At 36.1% G+C, this 21,046-nt stretch overlaps 2 protein-coding genes across 2 annotated transcripts in view; one reads left to right on the top strand and one right to left on the bottom strand.

Moving 5' to 3' along the window:
- The window catches only part of LOC136799992 (sodium- and chloride-dependent GABA transporter 1-like), a gene marked incomplete at its 5' end in the record, with an annotated part of 32,691 nt that overhangs the window by 10,213 nt on the left and 1,432 nt on the right, over positions 1-21,046 (top strand). The window contains 11 exon segments of the mRNA XM_067056617.1: positions 1,824-1,958; positions 4,374-4,529; positions 5,934-6,126; positions 6,349-6,481; positions 6,850-6,984; positions 8,156-8,259; positions 10,049-10,173; positions 10,605-10,717; positions 11,583-11,714; positions 18,915-19,116; positions 20,262-20,464. Of these exon segments, the coding sequence (XP_066912718.1) occupies positions 1,824-1,958; positions 4,374-4,529; positions 5,934-6,126; positions 6,349-6,481; positions 6,850-6,984; positions 8,156-8,259; positions 10,049-10,173; positions 10,605-10,717; positions 11,583-11,714; positions 18,915-19,116; positions 20,262-20,464 (1,631 nt within the window).
- Positions 14,405-17,990, bottom strand: LOC136799991 (uncharacterized). Its single transcript, XM_067056616.1, has 3 exons — positions 16,365-17,990; positions 15,093-15,791; positions 14,405-14,625 (listed from the first exon to the last, which is right to left on the bottom strand). Exons 1-3 carry the CDS (start codon positions 17,937-17,939, stop codon positions 14,581-14,583), a joined length of 2,319 nt encoding a protein of 772 aa, XP_066912717.1. The 5' UTR covers positions 17,940-17,990; the 3' UTR covers positions 14,405-14,580.

Raw genomic sequence — 21,046 nt, 5'->3', positions numbered from 1 at the left:
AAACTCTACCGCCACTTTTTTCCCATAAACCGCCCTGACGCCCTAACTCTTTCTCGCATTTACTTTAAACGGACGATAGCATCGTCTACGTCAGCTTGTCAAAACTCCGACTAATATTTCTAAATTTTGACTTAAATGTGTCTAATAATTTTAGAGAGTGTTTGGAGTAATGTTCAAGCTCTATCAATCTTTTTACCTAAATAATTGAAAGAAATAAAATTATGACGGAATATTGTCGGATATTTCATACCAATTTTGAAGTACAGGCGGCAACGAAGCTCGCTTCAAAGAGACAATAAAAGATAGATGTCCAGTCGTTTATATGTTCATGCTAGAATAAAGTTGTTGACAATTGTTAACTTTTCAGAAAGTTCCTGGTCTATTAAATAGCCTAAAGATCTAAACTAGATTGCCACTGATGTTTTACTGTGACTAGTATTCCAAGGCTCAAGGCAATCTTCAAAATCTGTGAATTTAAAAAACATCTTTAAAACGCAGAAGTAATTAAGCCGTGCGTCTTAGCCTTGTGAATTAAGAAATTTGTTTTGTTTATAAAAATATGAAAAAAGTCTAGGTGAAAAATTCGAGAAGAAAAGAAATCTTTATATCTATAAAAGGTCTAAAAAAGCTCTCAAAGACAGAGTTCATCTAATGTTTCCAGCTCACCCAAATAGCAAATTAACACTTATACGCATGCGTAATTTATTGTTCTTTTAACCGCTAGTCGTTAAACAGTGTAAAGTACAAAAAGTAATGAATAGAGAGTTTCCGCAGTCACAACGGCAACTGCAACGGCAACGTGAACAAAACTCTGAGTAAACCCCAATTAGACGTTTTTTCTTCTCGTGCCCGACGGCAAATCACTCATTTTGGCGTTGTCAGACAACGTGAGATTTCTTCATAAAAACATCAAAGACAGTTTTGAAAAAAATATTTCAATGTCTTTAAGCTTTTTATCATTTCTTGTAACAATTTAGCTTTTTTCTTGTGCAAGATGTGTAAGTTTCACGTATTCATTTTTTGAAATCCTAATTTTAACTTTGTGCAATTTGTTGATAATTACAATTCAAAATAATTCTTTCTATTACAGTATTTTAAGTTTGCATTGGAAGAGATAGTCTAGCATGCTAGACGACTTAACTCAGTAAAAAATAGGAAGTAGAAAACTTGTTAGGAGCATCAATATAGTCGTCTAGAATATTTTGTGGACAACAAACTTTTCATAAAAATTCTCTTTTTTCATGTTTTTGGATAACATTTTCAGGGGGTCTTGTTGGTTTGTTTTGGTTTGTTTTTTTTTCTTTCACTTAGAAATTCTCATTGGCTGAAATTTTTATTTGTTTATGTATTTTGTTGTATATGATTGTTTTCTCACCCCGCAGAAATCTGCGGGCCCTGCTGGAACTCCCGTAAGCTACGGAAACCACCTTAGCCCAGTCGTTTATTTTAACCATATCCCGACATAAAAATTTATAAACGACTGGATTCCCAGTCTATGGAAGAGAAAGCTTCAAGATGTCCTCCAAAATTTACCATCTTTCTTTCCTTTGTAAAAATGATAAACGTTGCCGTTGTTAGAAATAATTGCGGAAACAAAAATAAGCCACAATGGTAACGCTGATATTTTTTCTCACCTATATGCGATATCACACGTTTTCACGTTGCCGTTGCGATTGCCGTTGTGACTGCGGAAACTCTAGGGGTGGTGTCGTTCTTTTCGTCGTTCCTTTTAGATGGTCTGGAACAGTGTCCAAATTATCCCACACCATCTAAAAAGAACGACAAAAAGAACGGCATAACTGTTTACATACCTTTTGTTTCAGGAGCGTTCCTGATTCCTTACTTTCTGTTCTTGGCATTATGTGGGATGCCATTGTTCTTCATGGAACTCTCCATATCGCAATATATTGGACTTGGCCCTATCGCATGTTGGAAAGCTGTTTCGCCTATTTTCCAAGGTAAGTTGACCGGCTCCTAAAGATCTTAGTGAAATTTGGTGCGACGCTTATCAGAGGGCGCCGCTTATGTCGAAGTTTTAATTTCCAAGTTCATGAAGTTGTTTTTATCTATTCTATTATCATCATTAGAGAGGTGGTATTCATTGGGGGCTATTAAACGTACGAAAAAAGAATTAACGGAATCAGTCATCTTTGCTGAAAGTAGATCATAGTGGACCACATTTTGGTACCGGCAATTTGTTAAATCAAATAACATGGACATGGTAGGAAGCGAGGATGCGAGAGAATGGACTTAAAGGATCGATAAAATTGCCGGCACTGAAATATGTTCTACAATCATGGTCGAAATCTATTGAGAATTAAGCTTATCTCCTCGTTTTTCGAAATTTGGAGTTCGGGCGAGAAAGTCGATTTTGGGCCCCCTCTCAAATTTAATCGAATATTTCAATTTGGCTCGGGTTTATAGACCTCCAGGATTTATTTTTGAGCCTTATTGGACCACTTTTGAACATTTGGATCCTTAGATCCTAAGGTCGTAAGTCTTAAGTCTCATGTTAAAACTCAGAGTTTAAACTCTACCCTTCCAACTTACTTTAGAGCACTTACAAATCGATTGTGGTTTCAAAACTTCCCGGTGGATTTCCCTTTTTTCTCAAATATTACGACCATGAGTGTACTTATTAAATATGGCGGATTATTTTTGTTTCAGCAAGCGACGGACGAGGAAGTTACATCTAGTATTTTACATAAGATATCTCATAACTTCAGCCAGGTTTCTAGCTCCCCCCAACAAAGTAAGGTCCCCCCAACAATTTAGCTCCCCCCAAAAAATTTCCTTGTGCTAGGTCCCCTAACACTTCAGGTCCCAAGATAAACAAAAACAAAAACATTGTTCTCCCGCCCCCGTAGAGAGAAGTCAATAAAAAATATATGCGAGTACAGTACTGATAAATGAAAACTAAATTTTACTTGTTTTAAAATATATCTTTTGCTTTTTGTATTTGATTTAATAGTAAGATAAGATATCTTTTGAAATTAGCTGAACAGCCCCCAGAGTCTCAGTCAGATCATCTAGGCTCCCCCCAACAATCTAGGTCCCCCCAAATATTTTGGTAATTTTAGCCCCCAGGCTCTTTAAAGGCCAAAATATTTCTTAGGCTCCCCCAAAAATAAGGGGGGGGGGGCTGAACCTATGTATCTGTGATTTACAGTCGACTTTCTCCAATTCAAACCTGGATACTTTGAACCTGTTTGAACCAACAAATTAGATCCCTCTGCTAGTAAATACAGTAGAGTCCATAGCTCCAGCACCCACGGGGAACACAAATTTGTTCCAGGAAATTTCTAGTTTTTTTCGAGACTTTGTTATACTCTACTGTAGTGTATAATGTGCTCTATAGTTCGAATCCTTCTCTTATTCGAAGAAAAGTCATAGTCCTTGGAAGATCGAATTAGAGAGAGAGAGAGAGAGAGAGAGAGAGAGAGAGAGAGAGAGAGAGAGAGTCAGCTGTATATACCTCTTTAAAGGGACATAAAAGTACTTGCGAAATTTGTAAACAAACTGTATGCAGCGGATACAAAATCAAAACAAATGTCACATGTCAAAATAAAAAATCAAACCAAATATGGCTAATTTTGATTGTTCAATTGTTTTACAAGTTTGTTTTGGACACGTGATTTTAATTGTTCTCTTTAATGACACGTGGTTCGCGTAATGTTTACATTTTACTACTTTAATGTCCCTTTAACCAACGGATTAGAATAGGTGGATTAAGAACTCATAGAAAACACTCCTCGTTAGGTTATCAAACTTTTTTACGAGTTTGCTAGCAATTAAAACTTGATAAGTTGTAAAAAAGTTGTAAAAAATCATTACTTTCAACATTTTCATTGGTCATTACGTATCACGTGGTACATTTTAAATAAGAAAATGCACTTTTTTAGCCCTTTCTATCCAATGCAGAAATAGCCAAATAATTTGAAATTTATTTTCCTAATTCTAATACCAGTCTTCTTTAACCAGTATGCAACCCATTCGTGACATCGATTAGTTTCTTTATTATAGACCATACGTTAATTTTCACTTATCTGAAGATTGCCATTGACAAAAGATTAAAAATTTACATTAAAACTGGTCTAGCGTTTGTTGATGCTAAAACTTAAGTGCAGGATTTAAAATATTTGCAAAATCATCAAAATTGATCGAATCATAGGACAAATTGTTTCGAAACTGTATAAATTGGAAAATTGTTCTTATAAAAACAATGAAAAAACTAAACGAGGAGTGCGCAGAGTCATTTACAGATTTTTCTTGTAACAATGAGAAGACAATGGATCTCTCTTGGGAGCAACGAGAGAAGTTAATCCACCTATTCTAATCCGTTGCTTTAACATAACCATCTCCTTTCATTTAAGGTGTTGGTTATTCCATGTTAATCATCTCATTTCTGGTCAGTATTTATTATAATACCATCATCGCCTGGGTGTTGTATTACTTGTTCGAATCGTTCCGCTCTGATGTCCCGTGGCGTGATTGCCAGAATGGATGGAACTCGGAACAGTGCTATGAAGGTAAGGCTCATTTAAATCGTTCGTTCGTTCGTTCGTTCGTTCGTTCGTTCGTCCGTTCGTTCGTTCGTTCGTTCGTTCGTTCGTTCGTTCGTTCGTTCGTTCGTTCGTTCGTTCGTTCGTTCGTTCGTTCGTTCGTTCGTTCGTTCGTTCGTCGTTCGTTCGTTCGTTCGTTCGTTCGTTCGTTCGTTCGTTCGTTCGTTCGTTCGTTCGTTTCGTTCGTTTCGTTCGTTCGTTCGTTCGTTCGTTTGTTCGTTCGTTCGTTCGTTCGTTCGTTCGTTCGTTCGTTCGTCCATCAAACTTGATTCAATTGTCAATAAAACTGAAAAGTGCTTAATTTTGGATTGATTTTGGCGGAAATTAAATTTGGCCAATCTCGGCAAATTAAATCCCCGCTAAAATTTTAATCGTCGGTCGTTCGCCAAAATTTGGCATTAAGACAATAATTTTATGAAAATTGTCACTTTTGCGTTGATTTCATACATTTTCATGAATTTTTGTTTCTCTAATTGCCAAATTCGCCAAATTAAATCTCTGTCAAAAATCGTATTTCGGTCATTCGTTGAGTCAAGATCCATTCAAAAATTTATCCACTTGAGGTAATTTTGAAAGTACCCAGGAATATACACACCTCCTCCAGCTTGACTTTAACGCAGCATCTTTGCGCATTTTTGTGAAGTGTTCATCATTGAACTTCATCTTTGCGCAGCACCATCCGAAATTTTGTAACTTTAGTGCGCTGCAATGTTGAGCAAATTTTTGTGAAGTTGAGCCAAAGCACACAAATGTGTTTACAATGAAAATGCCCGATGATATTTAGCGTTTTTGATTTTCAATTAGAACTTATTATTCTATATATCGAGAATTCCTTAGAAATCGCCAGAAGAGCCGAAGATCACTAGGAAACCGTTCGCTTGTCCATTCTTTTTATCACAATCTTTTCCATTATTGCTTTAAACTACAGTCGACTTTCCATAACTTGAACCTACTCTACTCGATTATCTCAATAAACTCGAACGATTTTTCCGGTCTCTTGAGGAGATTCTTAGGCCATTCTTCCTCTCTATAACTCGAATTTCCGTAACGATTACTGATTATCCGCTTGGCGTCCCAGCACTCGAATATTTTACACTTCCCTACTTGCTCCAACTTTAAACATCAGGTAGGTCCAGACAGCGTTTCGGCTTGCTCATCCGTTTGTTGCCAACGGTATATACGTACTATAAGGATGACCCTGTAGTTAGATGGCTAAGCATAACGAAACTGTATATGGATAATAAAAGCATTTGCTAGGGGAGGGGGTCCCGTACGGGTGCCGAAATATTCTGACACAAGATTGGCGGAGACACGCTCAGAAAACCACCTGATTGCTAACGTCAGCACTTTTTACCCATTTCTGTTCAAAAGGTCCACCATCAAACCAATTGATTGAACCAACTAATTCTACCATCAATGGAACCACTATCCTGTCATGCCCAAAATATTTCGTCAAGATGTTCAACGGAAGTGCTGTCGTAAATGCAACACAATCTTCACTGTTTGATATGTGCCAATTTCAAAGACCAGAAATTCGTATTTTACCAGCTGAGGAATTTTTAGAGTAAGATAAAGTTACAATATAACATACAGTTTACTCTCTCTAATTCGAGCTCGGACGGGAAATCTCATTTTTTCGAATTACAGAGAGATTTGAATTATAGAAAGTATTTTGAAAGATGTTCACCTCGACAGGCACAGGCACTTAGTTTGAATTATAAATTGGTACAGTCAAAAAAAAACATGTCCTTAAACTAATGATGATTTGATATTTGTATATTTTTAGGAATTACGTTTTTGAACAAACAAAAGGAGTAGATCAGCCTGGAGAAGTGAAATGGGAGTTGGCTCTATGTTTGTTATTAGCCTGGATCATTGTCTATTTCTGTATTTGGAAAGGAGTCAAGTCTGTCGGAAAGGTTTGTGACTTCCGGCCACTGACCTTTATATACCCTGAAGTAGCGTAAGCGTAGACAAGGGGGGTGCAAAATTTGTGTAGGAGAGCAGATTTTTATGTTTCTTTTTTAGTCCCAATCCAACAAACTATGCTTCGTTCTCTTCGTGAATTCAAACTACGGGGTCTCTTACCCATATTTCATTTTTAACACCCTTAACATATTTGGTAAATGTTTTTAAACCGGTTTTAACCAGTAGTGGCAAATTTAAACTAGACAAAAGTTGTATAAAATTTGCCACTACTGGCAAAAACTGGGGTCTTTCCGTAGAAAACATTACGTCATGAGTATCATGAATTGATTGGCTTAAATTTTTTCTCACTTTTTTCTAGGTTGTTTACTTCACAGCTACTTTCCCATACGTCGTTCTGCTCATCTTATTGATCCGTGGTGCTACTCTGTCTGGCTCAATGAAAGGCATTACCTTCTATTTGAAACCTGATTTCAACAAACTGGCCGATCCAGGGGTAAGGCTACTGGCACACAACGTTGTATCAACGATTTTCTAACGTTCACAACGTCCATATAACGTTAGATGAACGTTGAAACAACGTTGTGTGCCAGCGTTCAAACTTTCTTCCGTCTCTGACGGATTTCCGTCTTTGCGAATTAGCTCTAGTTTAGACGGCCGACTTTCTGCCCTGCCTATTCTAATTGTTAGAGTAGGCAGAAAGAGGGCACAAAGTTGGTTGTTAAAATCTTTGCTTGGAAAGGTTTGAAAGAAGACATTGCATTGACGTCAAAAAAGGGCTATGCGTCACTTTAGACAGCGCACTTTATGCCCTCTTTAATTCACAATTAGAATAGGCAGGGCAAAAAGTGGGCCGTCTAAACTAGAGCTAAAATAAAGATTTATTTATGTCTCAAAATTCTGTATAATTCGCCAGAATTTCAACATCATGTCTTAAAATTGTATGTAATTGTATGCAGATTGTTATTGCTATATAAAATCCGTTTTTCGTCTCCGACAAAAAAACCTAGACAGCAGTATGTCCCCAAAAAATGGAAATCTAATTCCCCTTGAAATTCATATTAGAGAGCTTCGACTGTACAGAGTGTCCCAATAAAAGCTTAATTAAATTTTTATATAAAGTGAAATCATCAAAATTAATGGCAGATTTTATGACTTGTATACTTAAAATATTTCATCAAAAACCTATTCAATCATCTCAGGAATTGAATACCTATTGTTTGAGCAATGTAATCTTAATTCAATCATTCTAAGCCCCGTTTAGAGTTTTACTGTATGTAAAAATATTTGTCCGCTTATTTTGGGAACACACTGTACATTCTAAAATTCGATTTTCAAGGGATATGGGATATCGGGGTATAGTACTTCACTTTCTTTTACCTATTGAAAGAGTTATTTTTGAGCTCATATTTTACAGACTCATATTTACCAATTCATTCGCATTCTTATGAAAAGAAAACCTAATTTTCGCTCCTTTTGACAAACCGAACATTCATTTAAACCAAAGAAATTTTATTTAGTGAAAAGTATTATACTTAAGAAAAATACTACTATATAAACACAGGGAAAATTTTCGTCGGGGAAAAATGATGAAATCTTTAGCAAGGGACAAATCTTTTTCCCCGATAAGGTACCCACGATACCATGGCATTTTTTGTTTGTTTTAGGTCTGGGTTCGTGCTGCTGGCCAAATTTTTTATTCACTTGGTGTAGGATTTGGTTCATTGATTGCCATGGGAAGTTACAATAAATTTAATAATAACTGCTACAAGTAAGTTTTTATACAGTCTTTTGTACAGCGATCGTAGTGCAGTGTAAGAGTATTCGGCCACGGTGCGCAATATTGTGGGTTCAACCCCCAGCCGGACCATACCCAATGAAGTATAAGCCCGAAGGGCTAGAAGTCAATCTCCTTGGGAGGATTTGAAGCCAACAAATCCTACCAAAGTTGTGCGGCCTTGTGCGGCTCGCCTGGTTTTTACACAAATGACAGATTGAAACTAAAATTTACCGCTAAATTTCGAAAAAAATATCAATCGTAAACAAAGGAATTGCTAGATTCAATCTGTCGTCAAAAATGCGGCATATTTTTTAAGGCTTCACTTTTTCTTGCCTGAGAAAGGTTAGAGATTGAACTCTAGCCCTTCGGGCTTTAAACTCAATGGTCATACCAAAGATTCCCAAAATGGTACTTGATGCCTCTCTGCTTGATGCTCAGCAATCAAGAGAAGAATCAAGGGTAAGTGGGGGAGTCCAGGGAGAAAGGGTGGCGTCCGCAGTCTTACTTGCTAATACAGTCTTTTGAATTGATTCATTTGAATCAAATTCAGCTTATTTGACAACATCTATCTTAGTATACCTGGTTGTCCGTCTGTCTGATAAATAACGAGGCTGGTATCAACCAAAATTGGGGCGAATTTCATGGTTTTATGGCGCACTCTATCCCTAGATAGATACCTACCCTAGGATAGGGAAATTACCACGCTTATCAGACACTGCTAACCCTGCGCTCGCGATACGACAGAGTTATTGGTGTATAGACGACGATACTCGAACTACACGGGAGGACATACATCTTCGCAGGTGTTGAACCTATGAGTATCGACACCACGAAAGACGAAACACCTTCATAGGCGAGAGAATTGAGCATGAATACTTTTAGCCTATTTTAGGTTGTAAAAAGCAAAGGGTTGCCAGCAATAAGAGGACCTTTTAGCACCCCTCGTCTTTCAGTGTCCCTATTAAATTGGACACTTGGGGGGGGGGGTGGGCTGACCCTGCCACCATGCTAGTGACTTGATATGCCTTATGTTCTTAATTTTTAAAGGTTACTTAAATTCGTCATTGAACTTCAGGCGTACAAACTTTCGCGAACGGAAACTTGTAATAACAAGGTTTTAAATACAATTAATTGCAAAGTATTGGTGTGAACAAAATAAAATGTATAATGAACCTGCTGAAAATCCAGAGATTTTGTTTGTACTTAACTTACCGTAAAGGAAGAAATTTTCGCGGAATTTAATTTCGCTGTTGAGAGAATTATTTTGTTTACAAAATAGCCTATATTGCCCTAAAAAGATCATTTTTCTTTTGTAAATCCTGAAAATATTAGTGTTTTGCGGAACACTGCGAAATTAAATTCCGCGAAAATTTTATCCGCGAAAAATTGTTCCCTTAAAGTATTGAATATGGTATCATTGATCATTATACTTTCACTCTAAGGTCCCGAATAAACGTTCCCACCCGCTTATAAATTTTTGATAAAACTTCGCAACCCCCCCCCCTCCTTTATTATTTTTGAAAGTATTTTCAGCTATAACAAGCTGAATTGCTTTAAATAGCTTGGTTTTAGCTTATGATTGCCTTATTTTGGGGCTTTCAGAGGTACAATTTCAGACCCCCCTATTATTCGGACCCTCCCCCCGTTTATTAGATCTTTAAAAAATTTCTGACTCCCCCTCCCCTTTTATATGGACTCCTCTACTATTCGGGACCTTAAAGTAGTTATTACACAGAATCTTTACGCTATTATCATTGTCTATTTTTTTCTTTTTCTTAAGAGATGCAGTTATGGTGTCTTGTATAAATTGCGGAACAAGTGTATTGTGTGGATTCGTCGTCTTTTCTTTACTTGGTCACATGGCTGATATACTGCAATTGCCAATTGAGGATGTTGCAAAATCAGGTATGAAAATTCAAAACAGAAACTTTCGCTATTTTCGTGATTTTTCGCCTCTTTTGCCAATCCAGGATGTAGCAAAGCCAGGTCTGTACAAATAAAGGAAGATCAACAAAAGAAACTTTCGCTACTTTCGTGATTTTGTGCTTCTTTTGCGAAATTGATTGGGAATTAACAGATTAACAGATAAAATAATGACAACTTAAAGCTCATGTTAATCGCACTAATTCCTATATTTGTTTAAAATATTCCAGTGCCCCACGCGCCATTGAAGGGTCATGGTCTCTTTACTTTTTTCATGAAATTCTTTTTACTTTTTTTCCAAGATTGAAAAACAGGCTGTGCTAGAATGTGTTATTTTGGAAATTTTGACTTTTATTAATCGTACATAACTTGCTTGTAGAAAAGTCTTAAATATTTTTTCTCTCTCTTTTCAGGACCTGGCTTAGCATTTATTGTTTATCCTGCTGGCATAGCTCAGATGCCTGTATCCACTTTATGGGCTATTCTTTTCTTCCTCATGTTGATCACTCTGGGTTTAGACAGTCAGGTAAGAGTTGAATAATCTTTGATTCGGGGCAAGATCATCATGGGTTTTGATTTACCTTTTACTAAGCTAACTTGATCACCCTGGGTTTAGACAGTCAGGTGAGAGTTGAGTAATCTTTTTTATTCTTGGGCAAGATCATCATGGGTTTTGATTTCCCTTTTACTAAGCTAACTTGATCGCCCTGGGTTTAGACAGTCAGGTGAGAGTTGAAGACTTTCTGACTCTTGGGAAAGATCATCATGGGTTTTGATTTACCTTTTACTAAGCTAACTTGATCACCCTGGGTTTAGACAGTCAGGTGAGAGTTGAGTAATCTTTTTGATTATTGGGAAAGATCATCATGGGTTTTGATTTACCTTTTACTAAGCTAACTTGATCACCCTGGGTTTAGACAGTCAGGTAAGAGTTGAGTAATCTTTTTTATTCTTGGGCAAGATCATCATGGGTTTTGATTTACCTTTTACTAAGCTAACTTGATCACCCTGGGTTTAGACAGTCAGGTGAGAGTTGAAGACTTTTTGACTCTTGGGCAAGATCATCATGTACAGAAGGGTTTTGATTTCCCTTTTACTAATCTGAATTTATTTACCTCACAGCCCAATCATAGTTTCCACGCTATCGGTCAAAAGAAAAATGAAGCAATTCCATTGGTGCGATCTGACGTAACGGTTGAAAAAAATTGAAATGTAGTCAACCTTTTTTTTCGAGCGCACGCTACATTTTTATGACGTAATCTTTTTTTCCAAGCAAAAAGGGTTGAAGCGAGAAGGTGTGATCGCAGCGTGCGCAAGTGTAGATCGGCCTTAAGAATTGAAGTCGTTTCTCATATGTTAAAAGTCTTACATTAGGTTTTGTTTAACCTTAGTTTGCGTTCATTGAGGTGGTATTATCCTCACTCACTGATGAATATCCGAGGTATTTGCGAAGATATAAAGAACTTGCTACACTGGTCATGTGTGCTATCGCGTTCCTTCTTGGTATACCTACAGTGTTACAGGTATTTACTTAACTTTTTTACAACTTTTCTATCTGTTCTCAAATACAACTAACCTAAAATCTGACAATGTGTCTGTCTGGCATCTATGTCTTTATAATCGTTTATCATCTAATTTAAGAAATAGTTGAACTCGCGCAACGCACTTGGCTTAACTACAGTAGCTTCAAATTATTCATAGACCCGATTGTAGGCCTCGAAGATCAATACTTTTGAAAAGTGAAAAATAAAACAACCCATGATATTCACCAAATTCGACCATTTCCAGACCATAGATTTATAAAACCCGAAGGGCTAAATTTCGTGCGTTAAGCCATCGCAGGCAAAAAAAAAGTGAATTTCGGGAAAAATATTGTTGCTACTGTTTTTAAAAACCCGGAAGCTTCTGAATAGTCAAGTGCTGAAATTCTATTGTAATGTCACGTGCTAACCACGGCACACTTTTCAGGAAAAAGTACGTCATATGATATTCGTGATGTAATATTTTATTTGATTGACACTTTTTAATTCGATCTTCACGGGACAATTTTCTCCGCAATAAAGCAAAATTCGAATGAGTTTTTTAAACGGTTTGCCAGTTCAAGGGACCAAGGATATAGCTTGAATTTAATAAAAATTCGAATTATAGAAAGTTGAATTACCGAGAGTTGATTGTATATCTAGAAAAGTCGTTTTCCGCAGTGGAGGTAACCTGAAAGGCTCCTTTTTCAATAGTTATTTACCATCACATTTAGCTTTATTTTCTGAAAAATATCAGAAATTTAAGTGATATGTGTTTACTTTGAGTTTATGAAATTATCTTTGAAATGTATTTTAATTATTCAACTGTGCTATTTAATGAAATCTAGTTCAAAATCGAACTTTTAATAAACTTAAAAAAAAGCTCTAGCATCTAGGTCGAGATCTCTATTGTCGGCGAATGCTGACATTGGCAAAAAAATCGAAAATGCTCTTGTCGGTACGCAAAGTGTTAATTTGCCTGGAAGGGTTCAAATAATGACATCAGTCTTTTTTATTTATTATCCAAATATGCTAATGAGCTGAATACGAAATAAAAAAACATTCGATTTTGGAGAAAACCTTAACCATAGTCATACTAGGCTTCTAGAAGCGGATCCTTGTCATATAAGGTAACTTTTGACAATAACAAACAGTTTTTGATGACGACACGTGACAAATGAGAGGAAATTGAAAATTTCCTTTGTTCTTATCAAAAGCTATTGTAAACGAACAAAGGCTTTAGAAAAAAGTTCCCTGTACTTAAAATGCCTATTTCATCCTAAATATTCAATGAATAATTCGGAAAAACAAGGGCTATGTTTTAAGCTATTTGGGTGGTATTGCGAAATATCATAATTCCATTAGCTTCTCTGTTAGCTTATAATTCTGAAAGTTGAAAAAAAATTTGAGTCTCTTTTAAGTCGAACCTCTACAAGTTTGCTCTGATCTTTTAAACCTAACTCCATAACTTAAATTTTCTTAACTCCATAACCCGTTTATGTATTTGTATACAAAAAATTTTTTTCTAAAAACTTGATCACTTTTTGGTATTTCTTTACGACGAAGCTATTGAGAAACGTCGGGATTTCAGAGATTAAGGCAGAGAGAAAAGAGAAGAGAAGCGGGCCCTATCCAGGGATAGTTTCCTACCCCTAGATGGGGAAATCACAGCGCTACCAGACATTGGACTTTGTAATCGCGACACATCAGAGCCGTGCTGTATTGATGATGATACTCGCACAGTACGGGAGAACGTTGCATTCTCGCAGGTACTGACCATATCATACTGAGTATCATCACCACACCACATTCAATGTCCGGCATATCTACCCATAGTCTTGTATCAGAGTGATGGTACCCTATTCGCCTCACATGACATGGGTTGACCCGTGCCAAGATACATTCACTAGCCAAGTGGATCGTAGCACCGAGTGGGGATCGGACCCTGACCTCCAGCACAAAATTCAAGAACGATGACCACTACACTACCACGCCGAAATTAAGGCAGGAAACAATAAAATATCAACAAACAAGATAAGCAAGCTTTCATTGTATTGCATTTCCTTAAGTATTGTAAATAATACTTAATTAATCCATAATTTAGCAAAATACTAAAAATATTTGGTAAAAATCATTCCTGGTTAAAAATAATAATATAATTAGCAAGATACACGCTTTTTTTTATAAGAATATCTTCCATAAGAATATCAGGGTGAAAATTTGCCAAATCGTAAGAATACCCTAAGAATACCCTTTAGGGTGAATTTTACAGAACTTAATAAGCATACAGTCATTTTGTATTTGGTTAACAGAAAAAACTGCCTCCTTTGTTAGATATAAATTGAAGCTTAAAGAGTTTGCATATGAGATGAATTAAACAAATGACAGCTTTTTAACAAATTACTTTTTCCACAAAGTAATAAGAATTGAGGAATTGATCGAATTGTCGGTATCGCTGACATCCTCAGAGCCACGTACATAAGCCGAAGAATTGCTTTCAGAATCTGGCCTAGCCCGGTAGCCATTTATGGCTTTTTGATAGACTTGGTGGCGCTGATAAGTGGCCCGGTGTAATTTGGCTGACTCGATTTTTTGGCTTTGCTTGAGGTGGTAGCAAATCCAGACCGACAAGACCCAGTCCCTTTTTGGAGAAAAACAAACAGAAAACAATGACCAATAGATCAATTCTTTTTAAATTTTAGAGATATGTTTTTGTTTTATTATAGTTTCATAAACTCTGATGAGGCTTTATATTTCATTATTTTGGTGTTTTTATATGATTTTTGAAAACGAAAGTAAAAAAATTTAAGAAGGCAAAATCCTCTAGTCTACTTCGCTGGACTCAGCGCCATTAAAATCATCAAAAAGTTCAGTCAGAAGTAGAATCTAGTATAATTCTGACAAGTCTTTTTATCTGAAGAATCAAATTTCAGAAAACACTAAAACTTTTCCTATATACAAATATTTGTCTTTGTAAAATATGTATATAAAAAAAAATTTTTTATCTTATATTCTTCATTATATAATTAGTTTATTCTCTACGGTTGGTATTAATTAGTATTTTATTATTACTATGGCAGACCAACAATAAATAAATTGGAAAATAAAAAAAAATAAAAATATATCATATGACAACTATCAAATGACCAATGAATTTTAACACCCAAAATCCTAAAAGACAAAAGACAAAACAAACCAAATTTCACTAGAGACACATTACTAGAGCAATTAAAATAAATTTAGCGAATAGAAAACCAATATTTAAAATGAAAAGAGATCTAAACCGAAAGAAAATGGGAAAAGTATGAAAAGATGAAGACCGAAGTCTGAGATCAGGTGCTGTACCTAGAGTAAGCATCCACTTTCAATTCCCCCCTTCACTGCAATAAGGTTAGTTGTACACCTCAGCATGTTATAACAATCGTGGAAGCTTGAGTCTAAGTTCATCCCGTGAAAGATTGGGCCGAGGTCTTTCTCTTGAAAAAAGATAACTGTGGACCAATCGAAACCAAAAGCAGCATGTGTTTCAACAATCAAATTGTTCCCTTCCTGAAGAAACTTGTACGGATTTTCTCCTTCTTTAAAATCATTTTTCTCTCCGTGAAACTCTTTGTAGCTCTCCTTTAACTGATTCAGAATAGTACAATAGTTTGGTAGGTTATCGTCTAAGTCAACAATTATGAGTATTCCTTCGTTTGTTCGTTTCCTCGCTTCTTTCACTGCTTCTTCAAACGTTTCGACAAACATTGGTTCGCAACCACCTGGAAAATTGTCTAGTGGCATGACGATACCTTCTTTGTATTTATATGCTCTCTTATCGGCTACTGATTTTGTTGCCTTGACAATCTGTTGAGTATTCCTAAAATTCTGTTTGAGATTGACCAAAGAAAAGCGTGTCGAAAAATAATCGTAACTTGAACTATGACTTGGAATATTTGTTGTTGGCACAATCCATAAGAAGTCAACGAGTGATATCAGCTTTTCCCATTTCAAGTTATCCATACTGAACATTTTACATTCATCGATGAACAATGCTTTGATGTCACGTGATTTGATCGTCTCGGCTAAGTCTGTGAATTCCTATTTAAATAAAATTTGTAAACATGGTTATAATTTTTGATTTCGAAACTTAACGAAATGATTTCCTTTTGATATTAACCCCCGCATACCCAAATGGCGTGTATATACGTTGAAAATTAGTTAATATACCGAGTCCCCTCGCTATAACTCCTGACTTCTCGATTTAAAAGGGCATAAACAACAACTATTGTCTAACTCTCAAGTTACAAGCTTTTATGGCAGTTTGTAATTTTTGATTTAAAAAAAATGCTATGCGCTGAAAAGGTTAAAGGTTTTTTAAGTTGGCTGACGGTAAATTATGAAAAAAAAGAAAAAAATCAAAAAATCCCAAAGATTTGCTTGAAGAAACCCGATTTGATTTTAATGGTAGTCTTTTTTCAGATTTTTTGCTCAAAGTTGTAAATACCGAGTGTTTCAAAAAAAATTATAGAGATATTGTAATTTCTTGAATTTGACCGAAAGAAATTACATACTACATGGAAACATTCTAATGAGTTGACGCCAATTTTTATTACTTAATATTGATATGGAGAAAAGGTTTATTGGTTGATCAAAGAATTCCTTAAAACTTACCCACTCATCCTGGAAACGTTCAACAAATATACCATGACCCTCCTCAAGATCGATTTTCAGACGGTAATATAACATTGACTTTAGTCTTTGAACTCTCAAATCCAAAAAAGCCATCATAACTTTTCCATTGTACTCAAGTCGTTTGTTTAATTGTATTGCTTTTTGCGTAAGCAAGATTGACTTTCCACCACCAAAAGGCCCAACAATGATCACTCTCCTGTATCGCGGGTCATCGTTGTTCATTATTGCCATCTGTTGGTTGGAGTAGAATAAAATGTTGTGGCTAGTTGAAACATTTTCGATTGCATTGCTTGTGTATTCGACCCATGTTGAGCTTGTGATGGGTGCGACTTGATCTTTTTTCGATACGTGAATTGCAAAAACCAGGATTTTAAGAAGGTTCTTTGCTTCATCCAAAGGATCCGGTGTGGACGTTGCAGCAACAGCTGGGAATCTGTTGAAAATACTAGTTAACCATGGTTGAATGTTGGTTTCCATAGTGATGTAGTGTAGAGTGTTGACTGAAAGTGCATCATTTTCGACACAGATCACCGGGAAATATGTCCAGCCTGGTTTGAGTTGATCTCCTAGTCTCTCCTCGAAGATCTGATGACTTTTTTCCAATTGCTTGAAGACTTTATCATCTGCAATTGTTCGTTTCAGCTCAATCGAGATGATAAGTTTCCTTTCCCAAGATATGATCAGAAAGTCCGTCTCTTTATGCATTTTATATTGCACGTTTGTCAGAAAGATGAGCGAAGAAAGAACAGCTGTATTTTGGAGAATGTCATCTTTTAATGGTAGAAGCTGATCATAAAAGAAATGTTCAAGCTTTTCGCCAACTTCTGACAGTTCCAATGTGAATAACCATCGAAGGTTTGAATCGTTGCTCGGTGTATCGTCAATCATTTGCTTGATCATCTTTCTGAGGTTTTTCGCCCATAGATTTTGTTGGAGAAGTGTTCCAAGAGGTGATGTGGGCGAGATCACTGCAAGACATCCTTGAACGAAAACTCCTATATCGAAAGTGGTTTGTGGCAGGGTCACTTGGTCAGTTTTAAGCTCTGCAATAACCAGATACATGATTTGAAGGTTAACAATAAATTTATCAAACGCCTTCTTGTCGATAGTATTAGCATTGTTTTGCGTTTGCATAAAAGCTTCCAATTCTTTGGTCAGCCAATACGTCGGTGAATGTTGTTTCAAATTAACCAAAAGTCTATCGATGTCTTTTTTGACGTCATAATTAAGGATAGCGGTAGAGGACTTTTTGTACTGACTCGAAACAAACGTGGGTGGTATGAAAACACTTTTGCGTTCACTTTGAATGAAAAGAGAACTGTCTCCATACTCCCTTTCGAGAATGAAGTCGGCTGCATCGATAGGATTCGCTGTGCAATGTGTATTGCCAAGATTAAACTGTTTTGCTTGTCTTTCTGACGTTGATTGTCTGTTATTGAGAATCTGCTGATACAACGATTTGTTGAGAGTACATCTGGTTGGATCGATTGTTAACGGTTTCAATGACAAAACTTTCTGCTTAATAGAAGCCAAATTTTGTGTCTGAGCAGCCATCTTTATTACAACAACTTGAAAATGCGTTCAAAACATTCAAACTCTTGTACTCATAAACGATATGTAGATAATAAAAGATTGTTGTTTTTTTTGCTTCTCAGAGCAATATTTCGAGGAAAACAATCATTTAAATAATGCATAGAATGCATCTTTTTTTTATTAGAGCAACTCTATCATATAAGAACAAATATGGTAGACTTTGTTAGCCAAAACGTGTTTTCGATCAGAACGTTTATCAATCATAAGCATAGAAAAACCCTAGACTTCAAAACCAAAACTTTAAGAATGAGTCTAGGGAACCATTTCAAGACTTTACGGGAAATTACGCCAACACACAAACATTTTACGCACATGTTTAAACTTTAAAACCTAAAGAGTCAAGAAAATCCGTACGCTTCGAAAATTGTGACGTTCTTATGTAACACGTGTATCTGAATGTTTGTTTTAGACTTCCCCAGTTTGCATTGACAAGCTTCTGAAACTTGAGTGTACGTTTTAGATTTCCCTCTAACCTTATCATTGATTTAGTAATTTACACGTTTTTTTATAAGAACATCCAAAATTTTTGAAGCCTTTGAATGTTCTTAACTTTTTAAGTTTTAAGCCTAAAAATATTCTTACCATGCTCTTTTTTTCGTCATTTTTGTCCATTTTCATATGAAGTTCGGTGTATTAGAGTCTGCAAAGCCTTAAAAATGTTTTTAACTTGTTCTTAACATTTTGTTCTTATAAAAAGAAACGTGTAGCATGCTACCATGTATCAGTCATTGCAACATTATATAACAAATAACTACTATGACCACCGAAATAACTATATAATAATAACTTTATTATTATGTTATGACTGACCCGTATTATAGAAACTTTTAGTAAGCGATATAGGTAATTTTGAATTTTTCCCGAAAAAAAACGTCATTTTTCTCATACATCTTTAACCGTTTATATTTTCAATTTTTTATTTGATTTTATCACTAGGCTGGAGCATACATTGTGGAGATTTTCAACACACAGGCTGGAGGTTTATCTCTTCTCTTCCTGGCTTTCTTTGAATCACTGGCCATTGGTTGGATTTACGGAGCTGATCGTTTACTAGACAATGTGGAAACCATGATCGGTTATAAACCAAGCCGTTGGTGGTTGTTATGTTGGAAATATTTTGCACCAATCATCATCTTAGGTATGCGTGACCCTTAGACCACGAGGGACGCGTATATGCGTCCAAAACAAGCCAAAATACTGAGTCTCACACTTGAGGCCATAGCTACTGACCACTTGATTTAAAGGGGCATAAACCGAATGCTTTTAGAAAGACTATACAATTAGCTTTCTAATGTTACCAAAACCATCTTCTAAATCAAAAGCTACCAGATTTTATGGCACTTTAAAGTTTTGAGTTTCAAAAAAAAATCAGAAAAATTTCAACTTTTTCAAAAAAACAGCGCGCACTAAATGTTAATATGCACCATTGCAATGTCTTCCACGGATCCAACAGCTGATTGGTTGAAAGTGACGTATTGACAGCTACTGATTCCGTGATATAATGTCAGAAGACAATGCAATTGATTTCTATTTGATTGAGATACTCAACTTTGAAATGAAGATCTCAAAGCACTAACTGTAGATTCGATATTTGTTGTCCATAGCCTAGTCTAGCAAGCTAGACGACTAATTCATACATAGTAGAAATAAAGCAAAAAGTAATAAAGGGAACAATTTTAGTCGTCTAGAAACCTTTGTGCACAAACTCCAAATAAAAGAAAAGTGTCAATATTTGCAATTATATTTTTTTGCCGCTCAAAATAATTCTTGAGAAAAACATGTGTGTGGATTTGTGTATTGAAAGTTTTTCATTTGAGTTGATTTTGTTTTGAGAGTTTGTTATTGCTTGATAAATTGTTTTCTCGCTACGCAAGTTTCTGCGTAGCTAGCCCCTGTATCTATAAGGCTGGAACACCGGATTCTTCCAGTCGTTTATACAAACTAAATCCCGTTTTATTATTATTAGTATTACACGCATTATAAAAGACTCCAGTCTATCCATAGCCTAGTTATTCAATTGTTTTCACGGCGTCCACGGCCAGCCGGCATGGCTATCTATCAAATGAATGGAACATCGGAAGGAGCAGGGATTCAAACCGTGAACCCTGGTTTTAGGAACCGCGAACCCCCGGTTTTAGGAACCGCTAATCCCCGGTTTTAGGCACTGGCGCCGTGACCACAGGGTCATTGTTCCATAAGACTGACTAGTATACTCATTTCTTGCGCATCTGCAATTTTACATTAGATTTCTTTTGTGCATGAGTACACATATTTTATTCATAGTGACCTTTCTGTACGGTATCGCTGACTGGGGCGGAATCAAATTCGGTAAAGAATATGTTTATCCCGGATGGGCGGAGGGCGTTGGCTGGTTGTTGGCGTTCAGTTCCATGGTTACAATACCGATCGGAATGGCTCACACGTTGTACAAAGCACATAAAACGTCAAGTTATTCCGTTTCGGGTGGCAGCTCTTCATTTAGAGAGGTAAGTTTTCCCCGATTTCTCATTTTCTAATCCCAATCGGAATAAATCACATTTTGTTGTGTGAAGCACATAGAACATCAAGTTATTCCGTTTCAGACTACAGCTTTTAAGAAGTTGAGTAGGTCTATTTCATACACGTTTTAGATAATTTTAAGAACATTGAAACAGGCGAAGAACATTTTTAAGCTTAAAACTATAAAAGTTAAGAACATCTGAAGGCTTCAAAATATTTGGTTGTTCTTATAAAAAAACGCATTTATGAAGTGGATTTATTTCTTATTTTATAATCAGAAATTTGATGCCTTTTGACAAATATTTTGAAAACGATGTGCGTTGCTAACATATGAGGACCGCAAAAGAGAAAAGAGAGATTGAACCATAATGATATTTTAGATGTAAGACGTATATAAACTTTTGAGTGAACTGAGAAAGTGCTAGATAAACAACAACATAAGACACGTGTATGGCGTAAAACTCTCTGACCGAATTGGTTGGCAAAATTCATGATATTCATTACGTAATGTTTTCTACGGAGACACCCTGGTTTTTGCTACTCTGTACCAGAGTGTATCTCACGTTTAT

The sequence above is a fragment of the Clytia hemisphaerica genome, unplaced genomic scaffold, assembly GCF_902728285.1.
Source record: "Clytia hemisphaerica strain Z4C2 unplaced genomic scaffold, Clytia hemisphaerica genome assembly, whole genome shotgun sequence".
Classification (NCBI taxonomy): Eukaryota; Metazoa; Cnidaria; class Hydrozoa; order Leptothecata; family Clytiidae; genus Clytia; species Clytia hemisphaerica.
This window is presented reverse-complemented; position numbering and strand designations above follow the sequence as displayed.